The 24,735-nt window shown below is 37.7% G+C and overlaps 1 protein-coding gene across 10 annotated transcripts in view; it reads left to right on the forward strand.

Annotated features, from left to right (window-relative positions):
• EYA4 (EYA transcriptional coactivator and phosphatase 4) overlaps nt 1–24,735 on the forward strand; it is a 318,816-nt gene that overhangs the window by 41,995 nt on the left and 252,086 nt on the right. For all 10 annotated transcript variants that reach the window (XM_041743330.1, XM_041743331.1, XM_041743334.1 and 7 more), the window contains exon 2: nt 21,658–21,756. In XM_041743330.1, the coding sequence (XP_041599264.1) occupies nt 21,724–21,756 (33 nt within the window). In that variant the 5' untranslated portion in view covers nt 21,658–21,723. The remainder of the gene's footprint in view (nt 1–21,657; nt 21,757–24,735) is intronic.

Genomic DNA, 24,735 nt, shown 5'->3' on the forward strand with positions numbered 1-24,735 from the left:
ATTCTGTCAAGAATAGCAGCACTACTAGAATAGCAGCACTACTAAATTTTTTACATGAACTTTCAGGTGTTCAGATGATGCTACTGTTTTCTTTTTTTTTTTTTTTTTTTCATTAGTATTACTTGGATATTCTTATCAACCAATCTGCAGCTTTATTTCAGTTTAGGACTTAGAAAATAATAAAAGTAGTCAGTACGTTTCCCGCATAGATGTACAGGTCTGAATGAGGCCCATCACAGTCTTACATACAAGATACTCTTATGAGTATCTTTTTCCCTCAAAGACTTTTTGAAGAAATGTTAGCAGTGGCCTAAATTGATGTGACCTTAGTTTTTCATGTAAATTATTGCTGCTGTTTCTGTGATTCTTTCCTCTTTTCTTTCTAAAATGAAAGGGACATTTCTAGTGAAGGCTACAATTAAATCATAAAAATTTATATTCATATGCCATTAAGTTTAATTCTACTCACAAAAGCAATAGCATTCGATTTGAAATTCTATACTTAATCAAGTAAGTGTACCACATGCTGGGAGAGCTTATTCTCCAGAAGGTCATATACACAATTCACAGACCTCTGCATATACCCCATGGAGTGATCTATTCATTACAGTTCACCTTTGACTCTCAACTCCCCGATGTTAAAGGATTTGAAAAGACCTAAACGTTCTCAGAGATTGAATACTTCTAACCTAATATGTCCATTGTGTTGAAAGTGATGATGACTTGGGGAGTCAGCAGGTTTCTGAATTAGCTAATTCTTTTCACTTAAAAGTTTATATTTAAATGCAAATGTATGTTCATGTATGATTATGACTCAAGTAATTCTAGACAGATTTAATCACAAGTGGGTGAGTCATGTTCAGTTTCCCTTTTGCAGGTTTTCTGTATTCTCAAACTTTGCTTCTAGTACATAACTCAAGAATGCAGACCTCAAAAATTCCATCAAGAATGGCAGCACGACTAAATTTTTTACGTGAACTTTCAGGTGTTCAGATGATGCTACCGTTTTTTTTTTTTTCCTTAGTTGACCCAAAAAAGAATTTTAATTAGGTCTGTTTTGTCTCGTTGATCATTGCCTTTAGATTTTCCAGGTTTCATTCATCAAGAGACCTAGCAAAAATCTGGGTACATATACATGCTTTTTAAGTGCTTTCTTATTTTCAGTGTTGCTAAGGACATGCAAAAATTAGAGTGAGACTGGGATGCCTTGGTGGGTTAGTGGTTGAGCATCTGCCTTCGGCCCAGGGCTTGGTCCCGGGGTGCCAGGATCAAGTCCTGCCTCCGGCTCCCTGCGTGGAGTCTGCTTCTCCCTGCCTGTCTCTCTCTCTCTCTCTCTCTCTCTCTCTCTCTCTGTGTCTCTCATGAATAAATAAATAAAACCTTTAAAAAAAAAGTTAGAGTGAGATGAATAGGTTTTCTTTATGTTAATTTTGAAGACTTTGAGGCTGTGTTAGTCTCTTAAAATAAGTTTTACTTTTTCTTGGCATATACCATTCACAAGGAATGGTTAACAATATTAACTGAATTAACCATGATAACCAAGATCACAGTTTAATTCTCAGATTGGACGCATGTCCTATACACACTTGGTCATACTGTCTTTGGTTTAGTCCTGAGGGACCGTCCTGGACTATGTTGGAACTATTCCAAAACTCTTCTCCCTATCCCTCGAATGTTCAATCACATTTGTTCACAGTTTTTTTTTCAGGTCACTCCTTGACTTAAAATTCTTCAAGAAAATTTCTCTTGCCTCTAACATAATTCCAGAATTCTTAGCAGGGAGCACAGGCCCTTCCATGCTGAGAACCTTGCTCAGGTTGCTATTCTCATCTGTTACCACCTGGTCACAAGAATCTCTAGCTGTATGGAGAACTGCAGTTCTCAGATAAATACAGTCTCATCATTTCCACCTCATTCCTTTGTGCATGTGATTCTTTCCACCTGCAAGACATCTCTTCTGCCCCTGAAACTTTCTTTTTTACTTCTTTTTCAAGACCACAGACATAAAATGTTACCTCTTCTGGTAAGTTCATCTGTCTTCCAAAGGCCGAGTTGGATGTTTCTTTCCTTTTTGATGCCAAAGCACTCAGTTTCTACCTTTAGCACAGCACTTGCCACATTGACATGTAATAGATTACATGAATTTAGATCTTGCTCTAGACTGAGAATTTACTGGCATTTGTCATCTCCATGTCTCCAGTGAGTAGGGGCCAGTAAGTTTCTGTTGAGTGAATGCATAAAGAAAATGGGGATGAGGGGCAGCCCCGGTGGTGCAGTAGTTTAGCGCTGACTGCAGCCCGGGGTGTGATCCTGAAGACCCGGGATCGAGTCCCATGTCGGGCTTCCTGCATGGAGCCTGCTTTTCCCCCTGCCTGTGTCTCTGCCCCCCACCCTCTGAATAAATAAATAAATAAATCTTAAAAAAAAAAAAAAAAGAAAATGGGGATGAGAGCTGTGACGGTGGCACTGGGCATCCTCTGCCATGAGATTGGGAAGAGTGGGGATAGCCATGGCCATAAGACTACAGGCCAGCCTTAAGAAGAACCTCAGGGATTTTTGTATTAACCCAGTAGAATTACAGGTCTGAATCCAGGCTCAGCTTATATGTATGTGTGTATGCATGTATTTATTTTCCATATGACTTTACCGGTGAGTAAGCCAAGGATCCTGAAGATCTCTGAAGATACAAATATTTCATAGCATTTGAAATCCAAGGGACTCAGTTCTTTTTATAGCAAGTGGTTAAGTACAAAGAATATGGAGCCAGGCTGCTTGCATTCAAACCCAAGCTTTGATACTAAAGACTCTGGAGTGATAAGCATGTTACTTAAATTGGTTTTGTTTCAGTTTTCTGATATGGAATAGAACATACTTTATAAGTTTCTTCTGAGAATTCAGTGAGTAAATATATGTGAAGTACTTAGAGTAGTGTCTGAGTATCAGCTGTTATGATTATTATTGTTATTCTCCATTAATCAAAAATTTTCATAAATATTTAGAGCTAGAAGTCATTTTGGAGTCCATAGACTGGGGACTATAAACTTGGTCCAGGTATGAATTTGGCATTCTTGGGTGATCTTGGCAAATCTGAGGCTGTATTTGGAGCCCAAAGAGAAGACATTAGAAACTTGAAACTTGCTTGAAACTGAGGTTTGGCCATTTATGTTGCACAGAATTTCTTAACAAATACTTCTACATGTAGTAATCTAGAATTTTGTGAAGGGTTTGATTTATGGAGTTCCTCAACTTCCCTGAGCAATTTTGAGTACATTATGTAATGGTACTTTTATTTTATAGTCCATATTTAAGTTTCCTCAGTTGCTTTTCTCAGCCTGAAGGTACCAATTACAAGAATTTGTATACTTTTCAATTGACAATAGGTTTGATGAACTTAGTGTAAACTTAAGATAACTTTAAATAATGCTATGATTCTTATCTCTGCAGAGACAATAGGGGGTTATAAGCTCCTCTGTTTCTAGAATTTATCACTCCGTCCTTAGATTCAGATATAATGACTATATAGCAGAGTGAGGTTGAGGGAGGAAAGTAAGTTAAAATTATTGGTAAGGCCCTGTTTTTAAGGCTTACCTGGAACTGCCAGATGTATCTGTAGTTTAAAAACATATACTAATATTGATGTTATGCTGGAACCTACAATATATACAGACCAGTATTTCCAATAGTTGACATACAGTGTCTCCCAATAGTTGTGTTTCCCAATAGTTGACATACAGTATTACATTAGTCTCAGGTGTTTTCAACCTCTTATTATTGATGTTTTGGGCTCAATAATTCTTTGTTGGGGGTGTGTGTGTGGCTGTCTGCTATATTATGGAGTGTTAAGGAGCATCCCCAGTCCGTACCCACAGCAACACCCCTTCCCCAAGTAATGACAGCATCTCCAGACATGGCCAGACATCTTCTGGAAGCACAATTTTCTCCAGCTGAGACCCCACGACCAAAGCAGATCTTAAGACCACTTGTTAAAGCCTGAAGATTTCCAGGCATCTGCGTGAGAGAATTGTTCTACTTCCAGGCAGGCGTGGAGAATCTTTATACCTTCCTCTTAAGTTTAAATAACAAAATCAAACAACTCTCTTTGGTCTGTGTAGATAGATAAACTTTATATAGAGAGGATTTACAGGTGAGCTTTATACAGATTGACTATTTTCAACATTTTTATTTTTCCAGGAATAATATACGAGTGGGGAGAGCAGAATACCTAGAAAACTATATAGGACGTAGATGTTTGTTTGACTCACCTTAATATCTATTTTTTTTCTATTTTTAAAATATTATTAGTAGGTACTTTTGATTCATTTTTAATAATGACAATTACTTATTTTTCCAAAGATAAGTAATTCAGTAATAAGAAACTTTTACTTTATTTATAGTCTGTAGCATCAGAAAAAGCAAAGTTGGCTATAATCGCAACTGCCTAAGATTATAATACTTAATAAAATCATTTGTTCATTTGTGATGGAACATCTTCCCATGAAATATGTCTGAGCTTTCAGTTTGTACCACAATTTCAGTATCTTGAGTTCAGTAACATTGGCACAACCTGATGAAACTGAAAATAAAAATATCACATGTAAGCATTCCTGTGATGAATTACCCAATTCAAACTTATGTTCTAGAATTCTTTAGGTTTAATTTTGACAGCCATTTTATCTATGACCTGATCTGTAGTTGACTGTAAGTAAATGTGACTGGTCTGAATACCACCTCTGACCTCTGCCTAGGGTAGGCTTCCATGAAAAATGTTTGAAGATGACTTAAAGAAGCAAAATGGAAAAGTAGAATGTTAACATAAAATTAGGGAGGATGACTTTACCTACATGAGTTTTGGGTTGAATGTGAAAGTTATTTTGAAGTATGAAACAATTAGTATTCTAAGTATGTGATTGTACTAATACTCGTATGAGATCTAAACAGTACATATTTTTTTCCATCTCATTAGTAAGTGCAAAGATACCAGAAATTCCACACATATATATTGTCTGATTTAGTGGTTTTAAATTAGGCAGGTAATCATGTTACCTGGAAGCAGTCAAACTGACATAGGGATTTCACATCATTTACTAACTGATGCTCAAGCAGGCAGGGCAGAGGTACTTAAAAACATACTCTTTCTGTTTATCTCATACCTCTCTTTTCATTTATGCTTTAATTTTTGAAATGTAGTTTTAAGAGGGGGGAGTGGCTACAAAAATACCCTATCGTATGGGATCAGAGTGTCTTTCTGTTTTCTAAGAGGAGAGTGACCTTGCACAGCTACTTGTTAGCAGAGAGATAAAGGTCTGGGCAACCCCGTGACAGGTGGGGGGCCATTCCAGGGGACTTAAGGGACGGTCATAAGTCAGGGGCTTACATTGTGAATCTGCTCCATGCACTGACAAGAAGTCCACAGAAGGCAGAGCAAAACTCAAGTCCATTCAGACCCTTCATGCCTGATGTTGAATAAAAAGCCTGTTCATTAGAGAACAGCCAACAAACCAGAGGGTCTATTTTTCTTAAGGAACCCTTCTTGGATTCATAAATTAGGGACTCTCCTCCTCCAAGAATTCAGGTCGCGTATCTGCTTTCTGATATGTGAAAGCAGAAAGCATTCTTTGTAGAGTGGGTCCTAATGTAAGACTTAGCTATTTTTGTGAATGCTCTATGTTATAAAATACAATTAGGCACTTCCTTTTTTTTCTCCCTGGGATACTCTCTCCGCCTTTGCCTTCCACTGCTCCAGCTCCCTTCACCTGATTGCCCCTCACTCTTTTGCTGCCTACCTGGACAGAACTCTACTTACTTTTCACAGCTTAGCTCAGATGTCACCTCCTCTGGGAAGCCTTCCCTAAGGTTCATGCAGATTTAATTTTTTTCTCTTTGTAATACACCTTTTTGGGGGCTGTTGATATAAAAGCATATTGTGCTGAGGCTAATTATATGTGAATTGGTCTTCTAGAGAGACCTGGGCTCCCAGACGGTAGAGATCCTATCTCTGTGTCTGCAGTGCCAGCACCTGGGCGTTTCAGTAGAAATTCCCTAACTGCACTATTCCACGTGTGTCTTCAAAGGGCTCGCATCCGAAGCCAGACAGCTACAAAGAGAATCCTGCTTATGGTTTGGACACTGATTCTTTATTCCTTATGGTTTTGGAAGGAATTTTATTGGTTATTTTTTATGCTAACTTATTTAAAGCATCATTTGTACTAAGGTATTATTTATTTTCTAGAAGAAGAAAAGATATATCCGGCATGAACTTGAATTTTGAATAAACAAATCAAAAAGACAGATTCTAGTTGAGGTTTATAGTCGTCGTACTTGTACTTCTCTCCAGCAGCAAACTTTGGCCTCTCTGGCTGCTTGCTGCAGAGACACACTTCATGTTATTTTGAGGAATTTCTAACCCTCAGAATTATGGATTTCATCTGAGAGCAAGTGTGTTCTGTATTTGTTTATGTCATTGTTTCAAAATATGGGGTCCAGAAATCCCAGATGTGTCTGTTAAAGTATGTGTGGCCTTTTGGTGAGAGAAATTAGGTCTTTTTCCAGGCACAATTGAGGAAGGAAAATTTTTTGTTTAGTTTTTAGTGGTTTGTTTTTAGGCATTTTCCACAAAAAGATGAGCAAGACCCTTCAAAACCACCAACTTGCTTATTTAGGGGGAAAAAAACCCTCCTGTGTCCAAAAATAACATTAAATTAAAATTATTGTTTCCAATAGTTTCAAAAATTGTGGCTGTATTTCCTTGTATGAGTCACTTCTGAATGTAGAATGTGATTGTACTACATCATGAGGGGGCGTCTTTGCTCTCTAGTTTAGTGGGTCACATTATTTTCAGAATCACATCAGAAGAGGAATTTACCTCAACTCTATTTTGCAGTGAGGGGTTGAATTAGAGACGTCAAGTGATGTATTCAAAAGGGAGCTAAAAAGAGGACCTCGTCCCAGAGACACCCTGGCGCTCCCAACTTTCTTGTCTTACTGCCTTTATTTTCCTTTGTGTCTGACAAGGAGTTGCAAATCCTGGACGCAGACTGCATGTGTGTGTCCGCTCCTTGGAGGAGCCTTGGGGAAGTTCTTAGGGAGCTGCCCCAGGCCATAGCTCCAGGGCGTGCACACAGGGGTGATAATAATACTTGCCTCTTGCCGAGTGGAGTTGTGAGGAATAGACCCTGAAAATGCTCAGAATATACTTTAAATTGATTTCTTTGAATAACCTGCTGGGTGTATTTAACATTCAAAAAAGGAAACTTGGTGCTGCTGAAGCAATATTTTTTTTAAATCCTTTTTTTTTTAAAGAAAAGAATTCATATGCTTTGTAACATATTAAAACAGATATGAAAAAAAAAACCCCAGATATGATAGAAACTATTTTGAGGGGAATGACTGGAAGAGGGAAGGAAAGAGGCTCCTGGCATGCAGATAAATGGCCTTTATCATGGTCTGATTGGTACCATGAGGTTGCTTATTTAGTATTTATCAGCTGTCTACTTTTGATTTATGTATGTTTTATGGTAATAAAAAGCTAAAAAACACAGATGTATTTAAAGTAAAAAGTGGATGTCCCTCACTTTATTGATTTCCTCCATATTCCACAAATTCGAGTTAATCGTTACACTTTAGTGCCCTTCCTTTCAGACTTTTGTTTCTATACATGTGTAAGTGTAAGAACTATGTGAGGTTAAAATTTATTTTTATTTTACACTTGTTTTTATTTTGATACTTTGTATCTTCAATACTTTCCACATCAGTGCATATGATTTTGGATACTCCTATTTAATTAATGTGTATGTTTTATAATTTAACTGTTCTCTTTTTAGTATATATTTAGGTTGCTTGCAGATTTTTACTATTACAAAGAGTGTTGCTGTGGTGGTTTTTATATAACTCTCTGTGTATCTACCCAAAATTCCTGTAGGTAAAACTCTAGACATAGAATTAATAGGTGGAAGAATATGTGTATGTTACATAGATTGTGCCAAAACATTTTTTCAAAAAAATTACAACACCTTGCATCCCTATGATGATGCTTGCCTGTTTCTCATAAAAGCCAAGAACAAAAATGTATGCTTAATTGAACATGGTAATTGTGCTCTGATTCATAAGGAGGCTTATAGTAGTAAATTCCTTGAGACTCGTGCACCAATTGGAAGAGCTCACTGATGAGAGCAAATAACTGTATTCACCCCATGTATAACAAATCTATGTTATATATAGTTAATAACTCACTTAAGAGTTGTTAGAACTGAGTTATATGAGTAATTATTGTATATATTCATATTTCTTTAATTGGTAGGAAGAGAAAAACAGTAACTCATGTTTGTGACATCTTTTCACTTAGTATTATAAAATATTATAAGAATTATTAGGAGAAATGGCTCTAACTCAGATATTGTTGATGAGAATTTATGAGGAGTTATGTATTATTATTCTATTAAGAGCCAACTATATGCCAGGCATGATTCTAATTACCTTACTTTTATTACTATAGTTTTTTTTTATTACTATAGTTTTTAACATGTAAGTGAAAGGTATTGACATTGTATTATTAGAAAAGAGGTTACTCCATTCTGAATATATGTGGATAATTATTACTGTATATCAAAATATTGGCTGTCTTATCAATGTATTAATTTGTAAATCTCTGAAATGTTATAATCTGTTTAATGTGCAAATTAAAGTTAATATATCAAAGTCCAGAGAATTGCTACTCAAGTCCCGGCTAAAGTCGTATGATACATGAAGTTTAAAATGAAGTGTATTAATCAGTTGACTTTATTCTTAGAGTCTACACTGTAGAAAGTTCTGTGTCCAGAATATTTAGCTCCTACAATTTCTGGTTAATTAAGATTCTGGTTAACCTTTAGTGGTTATCTAATGCATTAAAGGAGTAATCCAATTCAAAATAGCTAACTTATTCCTCTAGCATTGGATAAATATGGCTATCAATTTTTGTGGGTTTTTTTCCCGCAGAATTTCCTGTTATTCTAAGGGATTCAATAGGACTTATGCACATAAAACTGAAAATTATATTACTATGGGGAAACTTCTTTGTGCCTTTGAGAAGGAACTCTCCTGCTAACTTAAGTACTATATGTGTGTAGAATAGCTAACATTTTCCTCCCAAGAAATTTCATGTATGCAGTTAAAACACTCTTAAATTGATTAAGGATTTGTTATATATTTCCAGAAGCACTCAAGAGTACTTTTATGGTTATAAGAGTAGAGTGCATTAGAATGCCAGAAACCAGCGAATACGCTAGAGGCCTTCAAAACCATGCCCAACATTCCTGACTGTACCATATAAACATGTGGGGGCAGCCTGGAAAAACAAAACAACTCCCTACCCCCCAAAAATAGGTAAACCTATGATGATAACATTTCAACTGGCTTGAATATTAATTTGACACTTTTTCTGTTAGAAGTAATTTTTATGACTTAGCAAATGGAATGGAGAAGTAATAAATATGACTGGTATTTATTTTTCAGATATCCTTTTACATTAGATTTGACTAGTTACCTTTATACTTTTTGGAAAGCGTATTATGCAACTACCGCAGTATTTTGCCTATTAATCAGGGAAGCTAAAAAAAATTTTATAAATGTTGAATCAATACCGTCACTGCAGTGAGGGAATTGAATTTCAAGCAATATACTCTTTTTATAGGGTGAGAAACTGAAGTATGGAGAAATTACAAGGTTTTCCCAAAGCCATACATTGAGTCATGGCAGGCATGGAAATCTACGATTCCATTTGCTTGATTGAACCTGCAACTTCATGAAACTGAAATTATCTATTTCCTGACTTGTGCCTTAGGAGTGTTTCCTTATTTACCTATTTGTTTATTTGGTAGTCCATTCATTCACTCATTAATTTATACATTATAGAGGAGTCCATGTTTTTGCAAGATATAGTCTTGACATAGGGAGTGTGAATAATATTTGAATTTATGTATCTTAGATGTTTTCTTCAAAGAAACATTGTATTTTTTTTCATGACCATGAAAGAGAAAATAAGGCATTAAACAATAAATTGGACTATCCAGGTGTGTGCTACAGAATTTCTATGAGAAGCACCTGAAGCTTCTTTAGGAACTAATATAGTTTGGGGCTTGAAGAAGGAGTAGGCTGTGGCCCTGGTGAGGCCTGGAGCGCAGAATGATGGCCAGAAGAAACCACACTACCCTTCAAGAGTATGGAAAGGACCAGTGTCCACATCCCTACAATCTCTCACATTTAGTTTGATCAAGAGGGGGCAAATTATTCTGCTTCTCTGTCATTTTCTGGAGTTTCAAGTCTCACACTTTTAATTCTTGTTTATTGTGATCTTTTTTTTTTTTTTTTTTTTTTTTTTTTTATTGTGATCTTTTCCTTAATAGTTTAACCAGTTTTTTTCCCAAGCTTTCTTCACTCCCACTTTTTTCCCCCTAAGCTATAAGAGTCATATTTAAAGAAAGTAGTATTTTTCTGGGCCAGACCTCACTTCTCTTTGATTGAACAGCTGGTCCATAAGTAACTTCAAATGAGGAAAGTATCTAGTACCTTCCCCCAGCACCATACCCCTGTAAGAAAGGATCCAAATAATACACCATCTGCCCTCAATCTCTTCTACAGAATTTAGTGGACAATTTTTTTTTTGGTTGGCTTGTTTATTTTCTTGTTCTTTGCTTGCGGCCCTGAGACTTAGTACTCAGACTTAGCTCCAGCCTTATGGCTCACTAGCTCTTTCCTTGGAAGAGTTCTTTCCCAGGAGGCTCCTCAGGCCTAAGAGCATTTGGAACCCTGGGAGCCTAACCCATAGATTTTACAAACAAGCTCAGGCACATCCAAGTCTTGGGCAAAGTAGACCTTCCAGTAGCTTAAACATTAGTTTTTTTTCCCTTTAATTTTCCCAAAGAATAATTAGGTCTTCAACAAACCAGCAAACATGGGGATCCCCGGGTGGTTCAGCAGTTTAGCGCCTGCCTTCAGCCCAGGGTGTGATCCTGGAGTCCCCGGATCGAGTTCCACATTGGGCTCCTTGCATGGAGCCTGCTTATGTCTCTGCTTCTCTCTCTGTGTGTCTCTCATAAATAAATAAAAAAAAAACTTAAAAAAAAAAAAAAAACCAGAATCCTAAGGTAATTCGTTCTCACTGCTTTGAAAATTTATTGCCATTAATTTCCATTTCAGCTAATTGGATTTCCTTTTCATTTTTGTCTGGGTATAAATGTGATATTTGGTATACGTTAATGCTGATCTGTAATAATTTAATGTCAATTTATAATTGAATGTTTTAAAAATAATGATGCGCTATGACCTGGTTCATATCTGTCTTCCATTTAATGCATTTCCTAGGCAATTACACATTTCCAGCGATTGTGGCTGAGTGCATTCTCCCATAATCCCTGTTGGGAAACAAGGAATTTATTTTGTTAAAGATACTTTTTTTTTTTGAGATTTTATTTTATCTATTTATTCATCAGAGAGAGAGAGAAAGAGAGAGAGTGAGAGAGAGGCAGAGACACAGGCAGAGGGAGAAGCAGGCTCCATGCAGGGAGCCCGATGTGGGACTCGATCCCAGGTCTCCAGGATCACGCCCTGGGCTGAAGGCGGCGCTAAACCACTGAGCCATCCGGGCTGCCCAAAGATGTGGTCTTATTAACTAGGGGTATTTAACTTGAAGTAAAAAGATTTAGGGGTGACGTGAATGATAGTGCTCACTTAATATCTAACAGCCTGCCATATATATATATATTTTTTAATATTTTATTTATTTATTCATGATAGAGAGAGAGAGAGGCAGAGACACAGGCAGAGGGAGAAGCAGGCTCCATTCAGGGAGCCTGACATGGGACTCGATCCTGGAACTCCAGGACCGCGCCCTAGGCCAAAGGCAGGCGCTAAACCGCTGAGCCACCCAGGGATTCCCCCAGCCTGCCATATATATTAAAGCAGGATTCTGCTTATGCTTTGTGTCTCTGGTGGGTAGAATAGAGTGGAAATTCTGAAAGGTAGATTTAAAAACTAATATACAAGGAAAGATGGGAAGAAGGAAAGAGAGGGAGGTGGTTCTATTACTGGTACTAAGATGTTTCAAATATTCTATCTATAGACACTCATGATCAATTTGTAAATAAACCGCACTTATTTTTGTATTCCTCATGACCCCAAGACCAAGAAATAAGACTTTTTAGATTCCATTCATATCCTCTAAGTTTCTCTTGAAGTCAGAACATAGAGTAAGGAAGCGCAATATGGAATTGAACAACACCAATTTTATTCGAGATATTGTTTTCTGAAATCTTCTATCTTTACTCTTTAAAATGTTCTTGGATTTTTAGAAGCTATAATGACAGTGTTTTGTTAATGTGATTCTACTTTGAATGCAGTTATGAAGCCAGTGGAATGCTTTTATCCTCTGATGCTAAAGGGGAATTTATTGAGAGGGAAGAAGGTATTCTAATTTTTGTGGATCCAGCCTCAATTAAAACTCTGTATAAAAAAATTTCAAGTGTCTGAAGTTTTAGGAAGGCAAGTGACATCATATATAATTAAATCCCTAACTAATATTCACTGTAGACACAATTCAAACAAGTAACTTGGCTCTGGATTAGTCAAATTTTTTGTAATATTTTATATCTCTTTGTGTTTACTTTGTTATATATTGGGTTCTGCACCACCCCCAAAATAAAAAAAAAAGATGACTCTCAGTTGTCACACCTTGATTCCTGAGAAATTGGTAATGTGGAAAACTTAAGAGAAAAATGAGTGTTTATGTTGTTATTGTTTGTTGCTATTAATTTCACTCAAGGGTCTGGATACTGAGTATTTTTGTTAATTTATTTACATCTTCTATTTTGCAGATTGTTTCTTTAGCTAAATCTCATTTGCTATGTAAGCCGTTCATTTCTTTTTTAAGATTTCAGGGCATATACTAAGAAAACATTTTTTATAGCTTTTCCCCAAGTTTATGTATTTATTTTTTATAGTGTGATTCCTTCAACTTTCTTTCCTTTCCTTCTGTCTCTTTGTTTTAAGCATACTTACATTTTTCAGATTGTCCTATAATCTTAGATTTTGAATCCCAGTTTCTCTGTTGTTGCATCTGCTGTCCGTATTGTGTTTAGTGTCTTTATGTAGCTTATCATTTTTGATGAATTTGAGAATTTTGATGAATACTCTCAGAATCCTTTCTGTCCTATGGGATAATCTTGCATTTACATCCCCTGGCGTCTAGGGATTTTAAGCCTCTGGATCTGTCTTGATTTTAGTTTTTTGGTTTGAGGTTTCCATACCAGAAATGCAATAACAATTTAGAATTTGCATTTGAGCAAGACTGAGGGTTTGATTTATCTCAAGTAATTATTTTCTTTTACTCTCTTCCCAAAGGTTCCATCATAAGACAGGCTTCCTCACTGAGTCTGATGGTGGGCTGAGTTAGAAAACTTTCGATAAAAGAGACAGAATTCTCAGATTTTCTTTTTATACATTGCCACTTTTATTTCCTGCCCATCTCCATCTCCATCGATGAAGATAATGACAACAGAAACAACACACTAACAAAAATATCTTTTCCTCTCATCTTTTCCATATGATACATTTTTCAGGAACTATGGTGTGACACCAGCAAGTTATATTTGCCTTAGGAGTCATATTCACTTATTTCCTATGTCCTTTTGATTTGTCTTTAATGTTATCCTGCATATCCACCTTTTCTCTAGGTGCCTTTCAGCCATCACATCAGTTCAGATTTGCTTGATTTCTTATATAGATCACTGCAACGGCCTTCAAGTTGCTCTTTAAATTTGATGATTATTAATCTTGTTTTTCAAAAAATCCAAAGTAGATATGTTGTAATTTTATGACACATCCCATCCTGTGTTCACATTTTAGTGGTACCAAAATATGGTAATAATCAATATTTGTTCACTAATAATCTCGTTTCTCACTCCTGCTTTAATGAATTCAAACTTCTTTTCTGAAAATATTTTCCCTTCTCTTTCACACACCCAACTATAATTCTGTTACCAGCAGTGTCAATCTCTTAACACTAAAGAAACTAGTCACAACTTTGATGTTATGTAGAATGGCAAACTGAAAAGCAGTAAATGGTAATAATGTAGTTAAGATGTTCATTTTTATAAACTTATGTAAGTTCAGAGAATTGGTCAAGGACTGGTGACTTTTGACTACTATCTAAATATAGGTAGTTAATGCATCTTCTGGAGATCACTGATTAATATAATATTCTTAGTAGAGCAGAGTTAAAATCATTACATTTCCATAAGAAATTGTACTTACCGTACAGTAAAAATGTTAAAATGTTTTAATTCATTATATAGAAGGCAAAATAAAAAAGCAAATCTTTTTCTCACTCTGTCATGAGTAATCAAATGGCTTGTATTTTTGAAGTACTGATTTTTATTTAATTTCAACATAATATAATACAATACATAAAATAGGAAGAGAATAATATTTAGAGGCATTCATGACCTATTGTAAGGCCATACCATTATCCAGTGGCAAAACAAGGACTCAGTACAGACTGTTTTATTTAGACATGTTTATTCGGAATCACTACATTTATATTCCCACTAAGAAAACTATCTTTTATACCTCTAGGATATCAAGAGGTGAATACTAAGTTTAGGAGCTATGTTTTAAAATTCTTTCAAAGTGTCAAATTTTCCTCAAGAGCAGCATAAAGTCATCAGATGTGTGTTAAGTAATACATAGGGTCAATATATTCTTCATCAGAAAAGTTTCCTAGGTATGGAAGAGAGGTTTATGGCTGAAAAAACAGACTATTTGAGCGAAAAGGCAAAAATACTTTTCCTGCCAGGCTACAGGACAACCAGAGCTAGATGAACCATTACAGGGTACACACACACACACACACACACACACACAAAAAAAAAAAAAAGCTCAGCAGAATAATTGTGAAGTTTGGTTGGGAGGAGCAGCAGAGGCAGCACCTAAGCCTGCAGAGTCTGCCCGAGTGTTTGTAGGGGTGACAAGTTGCTCAAGCTCAGAATTCTTTCAGTTGTATCTCTGGGACCATCCAGTTTTAACTGGGTCTGTGTTTCCTAGGATAACCAGCCAACCAGCAGCAATTAACAACACAAACAACATAGAAATACTTGGCTGGCATTGTTTGTCGGAAGTCAAGTGATCATCATTTATAATTCCAGGAAGACTATTGCCAAAAAATGAACCTATCTCTAATGACCCAGGTGATGATCATGAAATTGAGCTGGTGAGAATTATAGCATGAGAAATCAACCCCATTATTATTAAACATTTTGTGTTAAATGTGACTATTTTGCAAAGTTCACACTCTACAAAACAGTTCAACATAGCTTGGCATCTAGTTTTTAGTTTGGTTTCATGGAAGGCAATTGAAGCTGCACAGAGTGCTCATTACTGTTCACCCACATCTGTCTCTTGGACACCTTTGCTGTTTTCTTTTTGTGCAAGTAGGGACAGGGGTCACGTGCATAGTCACAGAATGTGCATGTCCACCTCTGAACAGTTGGCCGTAGGATTAGAGCTGCGTGTTCTTTGTTCTGTTGGCTTTCCTCATGGGCCTGCTGCCTGAGCTGCCAGGACCGGCCAGGGCTTGTCTCAGCTTCACAGACACATCAGTGGCTTTGGAAGGCAGTGGAGGTACCTTGCTGTGCAGTATGTGAAAGCAGTGCCCTCTGGACAGTTGGCTCCAGCCATGATCTGAATGATGTCAGGATATTGTAAGTTGTTAGACTTCCTGTACAATCGCAGTTTTATGTCAGGCAATATGCTTAATAAAGGAGGGAATTTAATTGAACACTGTGAGGATAGCTCATGAAATCCAAGGCAGAATTGAGTAGCCAAGCAGCAGGAAGGGCACAGAAACAGTTGAGACTTCAGGAGTAATAAGATCCAGGTCCTTCAGTTTTGCCAGGACTTTCTCACCATCCTCTCCTTTGCTGCTCTTTCTGGGTCACCTTCCTTCTGTTGCTCCCTCCCTAACAGACCAGGTTTTTCCACACATCTATAAAGAGTGCCCAAGTTTGTTTGGTTTTATAAGGATTTTATTTATTTATTTATTTATTTATTTATTTATTTATTTATTTATTTATTTAGAGACGGCATGAGCAGGGGTTGGGGGAGAGAGAATCTTAAGCAGACCCCTCACTGAGCGTGGCGCCTGATGTCGGTATCCGTATCATGATCCCGAGATCATGACCTGAGCTGAAATCAAGAGTCAGATAGCAGACTGAGCCCCCCAGGTGCCCCAGGAGTTTTATATCCGAGTGATTTTGCCACTAAAGGAGGACCAGCCTGTTACTTTCCCAGGCTCACATCCTAAGCGATAGGAAGGAATTGTGATGCATCATTAGATACAAGTAATTTGGTGTAACTGGAAAGAACTGTGTGGTCTAAAGGGTCATGTACTGAATTCCAAATTTGGATCAGTCTAGTTGTAATATGGGCTCATGTGGGCAAACACAGTAGGTTTTTGGAAATGTATTTGCCCTTTGAAAATCTAAAAGTCAAGCCATAGATTAGCCATTCTGAATGACAGAATGTAATAGAAGGATACCCTCTCCTGGCCCAGGAAATTTTGCACATGCACATAGATTATTCAGTGCCCCCACCTAAGTTTAAAGGGGGCCTTGTCAATAGTTATGGGTATCTATCCATGCACCTCCCTCCACATCTCTGGATCTGCACTGGGTCTGGGACCCAGAGTTTGGGCAGCCATGTAAAATGCAGTCTCATATCTTTCCCTAAGGCATGTGGAACATGGGTAGGTGTTATACTCCTTTCCCCACTCCCTTCTTTGTGTGGCAGCAGAGCCTGTAGTGGGCATATACCACCCCCCCAACCCCCCCAGGAGACTCTGGGGCAGTCCCAGCCTTTGACTGTGAGCACTGTGCTGTGTGCTGATTGTGTTGTAGTGCTAAGGATAAAGGAATGGCAAGTACAGTGGAACGGAGCCAGGGAGAAGGAAGGTGAAGCTCTCCCACTGGGGATAGGCAGAAGGCCCTAGGGAGCAGAGACAGCTGACTAGGGGTTATCTTTCATGGGATTCTTCTAGATACAGCCACAACTTCAGGTAGGACCAACGAAAGAATGTCTGGTTTATCCTAAAAGGTAGGGTAAAGCTCTGACTTGTTTTAAGAAAATCCAATTATATCTCTACTGTAAAGCATCTCTCTAGTGGCACTGTGCAAAGTCAAGTCCAGGGAGCAACTCTGGAGAGAAGGTGCTGCTCAGGAGGCCGTGGCTCCCCTCTGGGCAAGGGCCATGGATGGCTTGTGTTGATGTCATGACAGTGAGGAGAGAAACACGGAGAGACTTGAGTGAACTCTGTGGGATACTGACAGCACTTTGTAACTTAGGGAATTGGACAGGGGTAGGCAAGGAGTCTGTGACAAAGCCCAGGTCTGGCTTTAATGGCTGGACGGAGGCTGTGCCATGTGTGCACATCATCCAGAGGTGTAGTATTCCCATGTGCGGCTGTGGTCCTTGTCCCGTGCCAGCCTTGGCACAGAGAGCTGCCCCCTTCACGTTCATGTTTATTCAGCCAGAGGAAAGCAGGCCTGGACAATCTAGTTTTCACTGAAGCTTTTGTTAGAAAGGCAAATCTTTTTTTTTTTTTTTTTAAATTTTATTTATTTATGATAGGCACACAGTGAGAGAAAGAGAAGCAGAGACATAGGCAGAGGGAGAAGCAGGCTCCATGCACCGGGAGCCCGACGTGGGATTCGATCCCGGGTCTCCAGGATCGCGCCCTGGGCCAAAGGCAGGCGCCAAACCGCTGCGCCACCCAGGGATCCCCTAGAAAGGCAAATCTTGAGGGTGAGGGCTGCATCACACACTCTACAAACCTCTCACGTCTCTCTCAACATCTTCTTTTTCCCTTTGCTGTCTCCACCACCTGGACCAGGCCTCAGTACCGTGTTCCATTTCTGAGGATTTTCCTATGACTTGAGAGATGAATCTCATTATATATTTAAACCAGAAGAATTGTTGGTTTTTTAAATTCTAATTGTCTAAGACAGAGACTTTTGTAGCTCACTTCTAGAGCAGGGTTGAAGAAAATGATATCATCCACTCTCTGTATACTGGGAACCTGACTGCAGGAGAAATAATCTAACATGAAATGGGTGGGGTTGCTATTATTCCTTTTTGAATTCACCTTTTCTGGGGGAATGGCCTTGAAATAAAGCTGGGAACCAGATTATTGCCTCATAAAACAGCAAGAGGTTATTGTTATTCCTTAATTTTATATCTTTATTATGAGGTAATACTTCTCTTACTTGATTTGAAGAGTGTTCTTGTCTTTTTTTCATATATTTGTGAAAATGAAATGTTAAGAGATTTAGCATAACAACCATTGCTAAATTATGATGTAAAATAATACTGTGTCTGCAATTAGGCTAGGTAGTTTTACTTGGTTCAATGATATAAAATCACTGGGCTCATAATATTTTAGTACCTTAGTGTGTTTGGCAAAAAAAGAAATTCATGTTACCGTAAAGAAGTTAAACTAAGTAGCAATCTCAATTTTAAGGAAACATAAAGCAAAGTATTATGTTGTAACATGGAACGTTAATGCAAATAGCTCCCCAACTGGAACGTTAAATAGATTCTCAATGGGCGGTTAACAGAAAAAGGCTGGTTTTTGCTTAATTCTCTTGTGTTCCAACATCTTTTCTGAAGTCTTAATTTTTAATTTCATTTGAGTTATTACCAGTGTCCTAAGATGGTAGTCCTTCTAGAAAATGATTACTTCTTTCCTAATGATCCATATTCTTAATTTGTTAGCTATCCTTTATGAAAAGGATATGACATTTAAACCTTGATGACATCTTAAAAATCATTTTAGTGTGGTAACTATACATATGTTGTAGGTTTAATTGTATCCCCTAAATTCTAACCCCCTTACCTGTGAATGCGATCTTACATGGAAGTAGTGTCTTGGCAGAAGGAATTAAGTTAAGATGATGTTTTAACTGGATTAGGGTAGATCCTAATCCAATGGCTGGTTACTTATGGGAATAGGAAAATTTGGACACAGAGGCACACACACAGAAAGCCAAGTCAAGAGACGCATGGGAAGAATATTGTTGACCATAGAAGCAAAGATTGGAGTGATGCATCTACAAGCCAAGGGATGCCAATCTTGTCGGCAACACTAGAAACTAGGAAGAGACTAGGAATGATCTTTTTCTAGAATCTCCAGAAGGAGCATGGACCTGCTGGCACCCTAATCTAGGACTTCTTGCTGTCAGAACTATGAGAGAATGAATTTCTATTGGTCAGAGCCACCCAGTTTGTGATACTTTTTAAGAATAGCAGCCTCAGGAATGCTTGGCCAGTCTGATAACCAGGTAGTGAGGAGAAAATGCCACTAAAAGAGATGACCTGCACAGTTCCAACTGGTAGGATGGAGGAAGAGCTGATGAGGCGGGCTGGTGTCAGCCTGAGCAAGGTCAGCATCAGCTGGACTAGTGGCCTGCACTTAACTGGGATGCGCCCACACCCAAGGTGAGCCTGACCTCAGTGGTCTTGGTCTCCTTGAGGGGAGGGGGCAGTACGCAGGGCCAAGGATGGGGACGGAGGACTTTAATGATAGGAGGAGCAAGCAAGTGCCCAAGAAGAATCAGGATGAGGATGAAAGACCCAGATTAGATGTGGGGAGCCAGTCCTTAAGGAGCAGGGGAGAGTGGGAGATGAAAGACAGCAGAAGCGTGAGGCAAGAGGCAGAGCCCTGTTTTCCAATTGCCATTTCTCATGCCCATCCCCAGTACAAAAATAGTGTTGGTAAATCTTGAACTCCCTGCCTACTTAACTTCCTGAGTCGAAATGCATGCTGCCACACCTTTCACAGTGCTTTGTGTTTACCCTTCCTTATCATTTCATATATGCTGTAAAATTGTGCTGTTCTTTTGAGCGATGCTTTTCTGGTTTTGAAGTATACTTAATCAGTGTCATATGGAGACTGTCACATTACATATATACAAGTTACATCGCTGTTTTATGACTTTTAACTCTTAGGATTGAAAAAAAAAACCTTTAATCTACATGTCTGGGTGTTCTGTCCATAAAACAATTTAAAATTATACTTCTAATTTCATTTGTGATTTAAAAAAAAGATTTTATTCACTCATGATAGACACACAGAGAAAGGCAGAGACACACAGGCCAAGGGAGAAGCAGGCTCCCGTCTGAGCAAGGGAGTCCAATGCGGGAGTCGATCCCAAGACCCCGGGATCATGAACTGAGCCCAAGGCAGATGCTCAACCATTGAGTCACCTAGGTTACACCTCCTTTGTAATTTTTAAAATGTCTTTTATTCTAATAAGGGAATTAATAGGGTTGTTGTAGAAAATAATTGCAACACAGAAAAGAAAAGAAAGCCACGTCTACCTGGCTTGTAGTAGGGAATGTATACGAATGGATGTATGTAAAATGGAGCAAAAAAACCATCATATGTTGAATTTCAATAAAATGGGGAAAATGTTTCTGCAGGACACTTACTAGAATACTTTCACTTAAATTATATCTTCAGAGAATTCTGATGTCACTAAAACATTACTTCAAGTATGAGTTTAGTAGTTTATATCTAATTTATGCCCATGAGAAACACCTTTTTTTTACATAAATCTTTTTTAACCTCATATTCTTTTTATTTTTAAAATTATTATTTAAAGTCCCACAACTGTATCATTGCTATTTTAAATTGCACTTTATTTATTAATGAGTTTGAATATTGTTTTGTGGTGGTAGATCATTTTTCTGTAGAGGTGTGTGTGCATTTCTGTTTACATTGTAAGAAGGAGTATTAGCCTCTTTTGTTTGATATTTGTACAGATATTTCTCTTTGTATTTTCATGTATCATTTAATTTTTATTATTTTTTGATGTGTTGTGAGGCGATTCAAGAGGTTGTTTGGCTCTTTTGTTTTATATTCCATTATTTGTTATGAAATCCTTTTCCATTTAGGAATTAAAAGAAATTATGCCTATTTTTCTAGAGTTTTTTTACACTTCAGTTTGCCTGGAGATTTTTAAATATATGGTATGCAGTAAAGATGAACTTGTTTTAAATAATTAACTGATTGTCTCACTATGGTTTATTAATGAATTGTCTTTCCCATATATGTTTGTAATGCCTTCTTTATTGTAGTAATGTTATTTTTGTTTCCTATTTAAAGTTGAGCATGTATTTTATGAAACTGAATAATAATCATCTGATAATTCGGACAAAATTTCCTTTGTAGCAAGCTATAAGATACACACTGTATTTTCTCAATTCACATGCTTTAGAAAGTGAACAATTAATGCGAACTCTTAATTTTTAATCTGCCAGTTGCTTAATGGCAGATCTCTTTCAGCAAAATAGTGTATATTAAGTGTTTATTGCAGACTGTGTCTCCAAAATTGTCCTCAGATGTTATTGTTTATTTGTAGTATTCCTTAGTAGCTGTTCATGAATTCCAATTTTGCTGTGATTTTCAAGATCATTAGGTCTATAAGATATGGAGATAACATTAATGAGTTTTGTTCTTTGAAAGTGATTGATTACCCACTATTACATAAATCATAATATGCTTTGGTAATTTGAAAATAAATAAAAAAGATAAATTTTTCAGTTTTCTTCTTTGTTTCCCTCTTTTTGTTTTAGATAGTCCACTTTTAATTGAAAGAAGCTGCTTCTACCTGGGGGTGGCAGGAGAAGTGAGAAAACCACATGGAAGACTCCCAGGACTTAAATGAGCAATCAGTAAGTCTTAATATGGTCTCAAGTTTGCTGACAAAAGTTGTGGCAAAACTACTCAAAATCGGGATCCCTGGGTGGCGCAGTGGTTTGGCGCCTGCCTTTGGCCCAGGGCGCGATCCTGGAGACCCAGGATCGAGTCCCACGTCAGGCTCCCGGTGCATGGAGCCTGCTTCTCCCTCTGCCTGTGTCTCTGCCTCTCTCTCTCTCTCTGTGACTATCATAAAAAAAAAAAAAACAAAAAAAACAAAACTACTCAAAATCATACTAAAAGAAATATATTGTAAAAATCAAGAGCTTTGTTAAAAAATATGTAGAATATATAGAATATATATAAATATATTCTGTATCATATTATTATTATTGTATTCTATATTATATTATTATATATATTCTATGTTACATTATTCTACATTATATATAGGATATATGTATATATTCTATATATAAAATGGCCTTGAAATCCCTTCCAAGGCCATAAAACAGACCTTTGGAAATGTATCTGGTTCCTGTTCAATGATGTCACATTTTGAGGACTCCCTTGATCATCTGCTTATAAAGCCAGTTATAGAAAGACTAAGGCATTTAAATCATGCTAATAAGTGTTTTCGATGATCTAAACAGTTTTGCACACCTCCTTTATTTGGTTTTATTCCAAAAGTGCTTTCTTTGATAGCGTATATGTTGTTGACTGTCAGAAGTATAACAGGAGAAGGTGTATTACCAGCATGCCTATTGCTCATTTCAAGGATGGCAGCCATAGTCCTCATGTGCCCTCATGGGCTTCCTTATTTTGCTAGTTCTTTGTAGAGTAAAGAACACACAAGATTGGTGGCAGCCACTCTTTTAAGATTCTGATTTTTCAGAGGGAAAGCGTTTATATGGCTTTTGCTCCTAACTCATTTAGTAGTGTCTCCATGGAATGAATTCTTTAATGTGTGGAACTGAAGTCAGCAGGAGGTCTTTCCTCACACTCCCACACTACTGCCAACTGTGGCCCAAGCTCCTCTGGGATCCCACAGACAACTAGTGATACCACGAGTAAGGAGAGGAGACATGGGAGTCTACCAAGTGTATGCTATGCAGATTGATGCTATTCTTTAGTAGCTTCGATGACCATGACTTGATCTTAGAGTCTACTGTTTCTATTAAGTAACAGAAGACAAGATATTTGTGTATAATAGTGTGGTTCCAGAAAATACTTCTATGATGAACTTAGTTTTGAAATACAGAGGAATATATATGCTCTGGTGTATATATGCCATTTCAAGTTAATTTTTTTAAAAGATCTTTAAATTTATTCATGAGAGATACAAGAGAGAGGCAGAGACACAGGTAGAGGGAGAAGCAGGCTCCCTGCGGGGAGCCCCATGTGGGACTCAATCCTGGGACCCCGAGATCATGCCTAAGCCAAGGCAGATGCTCAACCACTGAGCCACCCAGGTGTCCCAAGTTAATTTATTTTTTTAAATATTTCATTAAAAAGATAATAACCAAGTCATTAATTTACAAACAGACAACCATTGTCTAATTTCATTGTATATTATCTTAAATAAAGTAAAATTATTTAATTTTACATGGCAACATTATAGAAAAATGTAACACAAAATATAAAACCATAAAAGTACTGAAAAAAAAAAACTATCAAATGGTAGAGATGTTCTTCTTCAAAAGTTGCCTGACTAGACAAAGAGCTGTTAGGAGGCAGGGGCTTCAAAGTAGTTATATTTTAAAATGCTGGTTATCATGGTGTGGATGCTAACGTAATGGATGATAGCATGATGATGTCACCCTGCCATTGCATGTTTATGGATCTTGGTGGCCTCAGAGGTCCGTCAGTGAGACCTTGTACACATCTGAGTGATTAGTGTCATTTAGTGGTGCTGCTTCATGAAAGGGCTGCTGTTGATCTATACTTTGTTCTAACACACTGAGGCACTGAGCATTTCTTAGTGGTTGGGGGGTGCGTGTACGTGTGTGTGTGTGTGTGTGTGTGTGTGTGTGTGTGTGTGTGGTTGGCCAACTGTCCCTGTTATCCAGAGACTCTGGGGTTGCCTGGGACATGGAACTTTCAGAGCTAACGCAAGTGCAGTCCCTGCAGACTGGCATGGTTGATCTAGTTGTGTGCGCATCCTCAAGAATGAATACTTGTTTTCAGTGTAGTGGAGGTTAAAGAGAATATGTTTTTATGTTTAACATTAGAGTGAGGTATTACACAAGATGCTTCATACGACCTTTTACAAAGTGAAACCCAGTATTTTTAAATCCTACATAGTTTCCTCCAGTGTTATTTTAGAGTTATGGCACTCAGCATTTAAATTTTCTTTTTTAAGTTCCTGGTGTTGGTAATGTGCAGCCAGGTTTGGAAACTAGAAATGTAGTGTGACCTTCTGGCTTCTCAGCTCAAACTCAGCTACCAAATTTGTAGTGAGAACGGGGGAGATTTTGAGAAAAGGAAAGAATGCTCTCTGCTCCCCCGCTCTCACCACGCTGTCCCCCACTCCCCGCTTCACATTGAACTCTCCACCTGAGGGTTATCATCTCAGAGTCAAACTATGAGCTCCTGATCTGTGGAATGGTTTGATAGGCCATCAAAGAGCATTTACTTCTGGTTAAAACACAGGAAGCTTGTAGTTTGTGTCAAGTGTTAATGACTTGGGGCCTTGATATTACAAACATTGTAAAGCCTTTCTCCTTTAGTGTCCTTAGACTCAGAACATAGAGGCCAATCCGTGCATCTTGTACATAGACAGAGGGACCCTGGGGATTGTTAATGGCTTGCCCATGATGCCATGGCTAGTAAACGGCAGAGTTGGGACTTCACACAGATCTTCTGACTCCAAGTCCAAAGCTCGTTCCAGAACACCAATATGCCCTATGGCTTTGGGGTTTTCGTATTTTGACGTTAATCGCTATAGAAATGTCAAAAAAATTTGAATCAACCCCTTTACATTGAAATGATTTCTATTTGAGTGACATCTTTAA

Source organism: Vulpes lagopus, chromosome 2 (genome assembly GCF_018345385.1).
Source record: "Vulpes lagopus strain Blue_001 chromosome 2, ASM1834538v1, whole genome shotgun sequence".
In the NCBI taxonomy this organism is placed as follows: Eukaryota; Metazoa; Chordata; class Mammalia; order Carnivora; family Canidae; genus Vulpes; species Vulpes lagopus.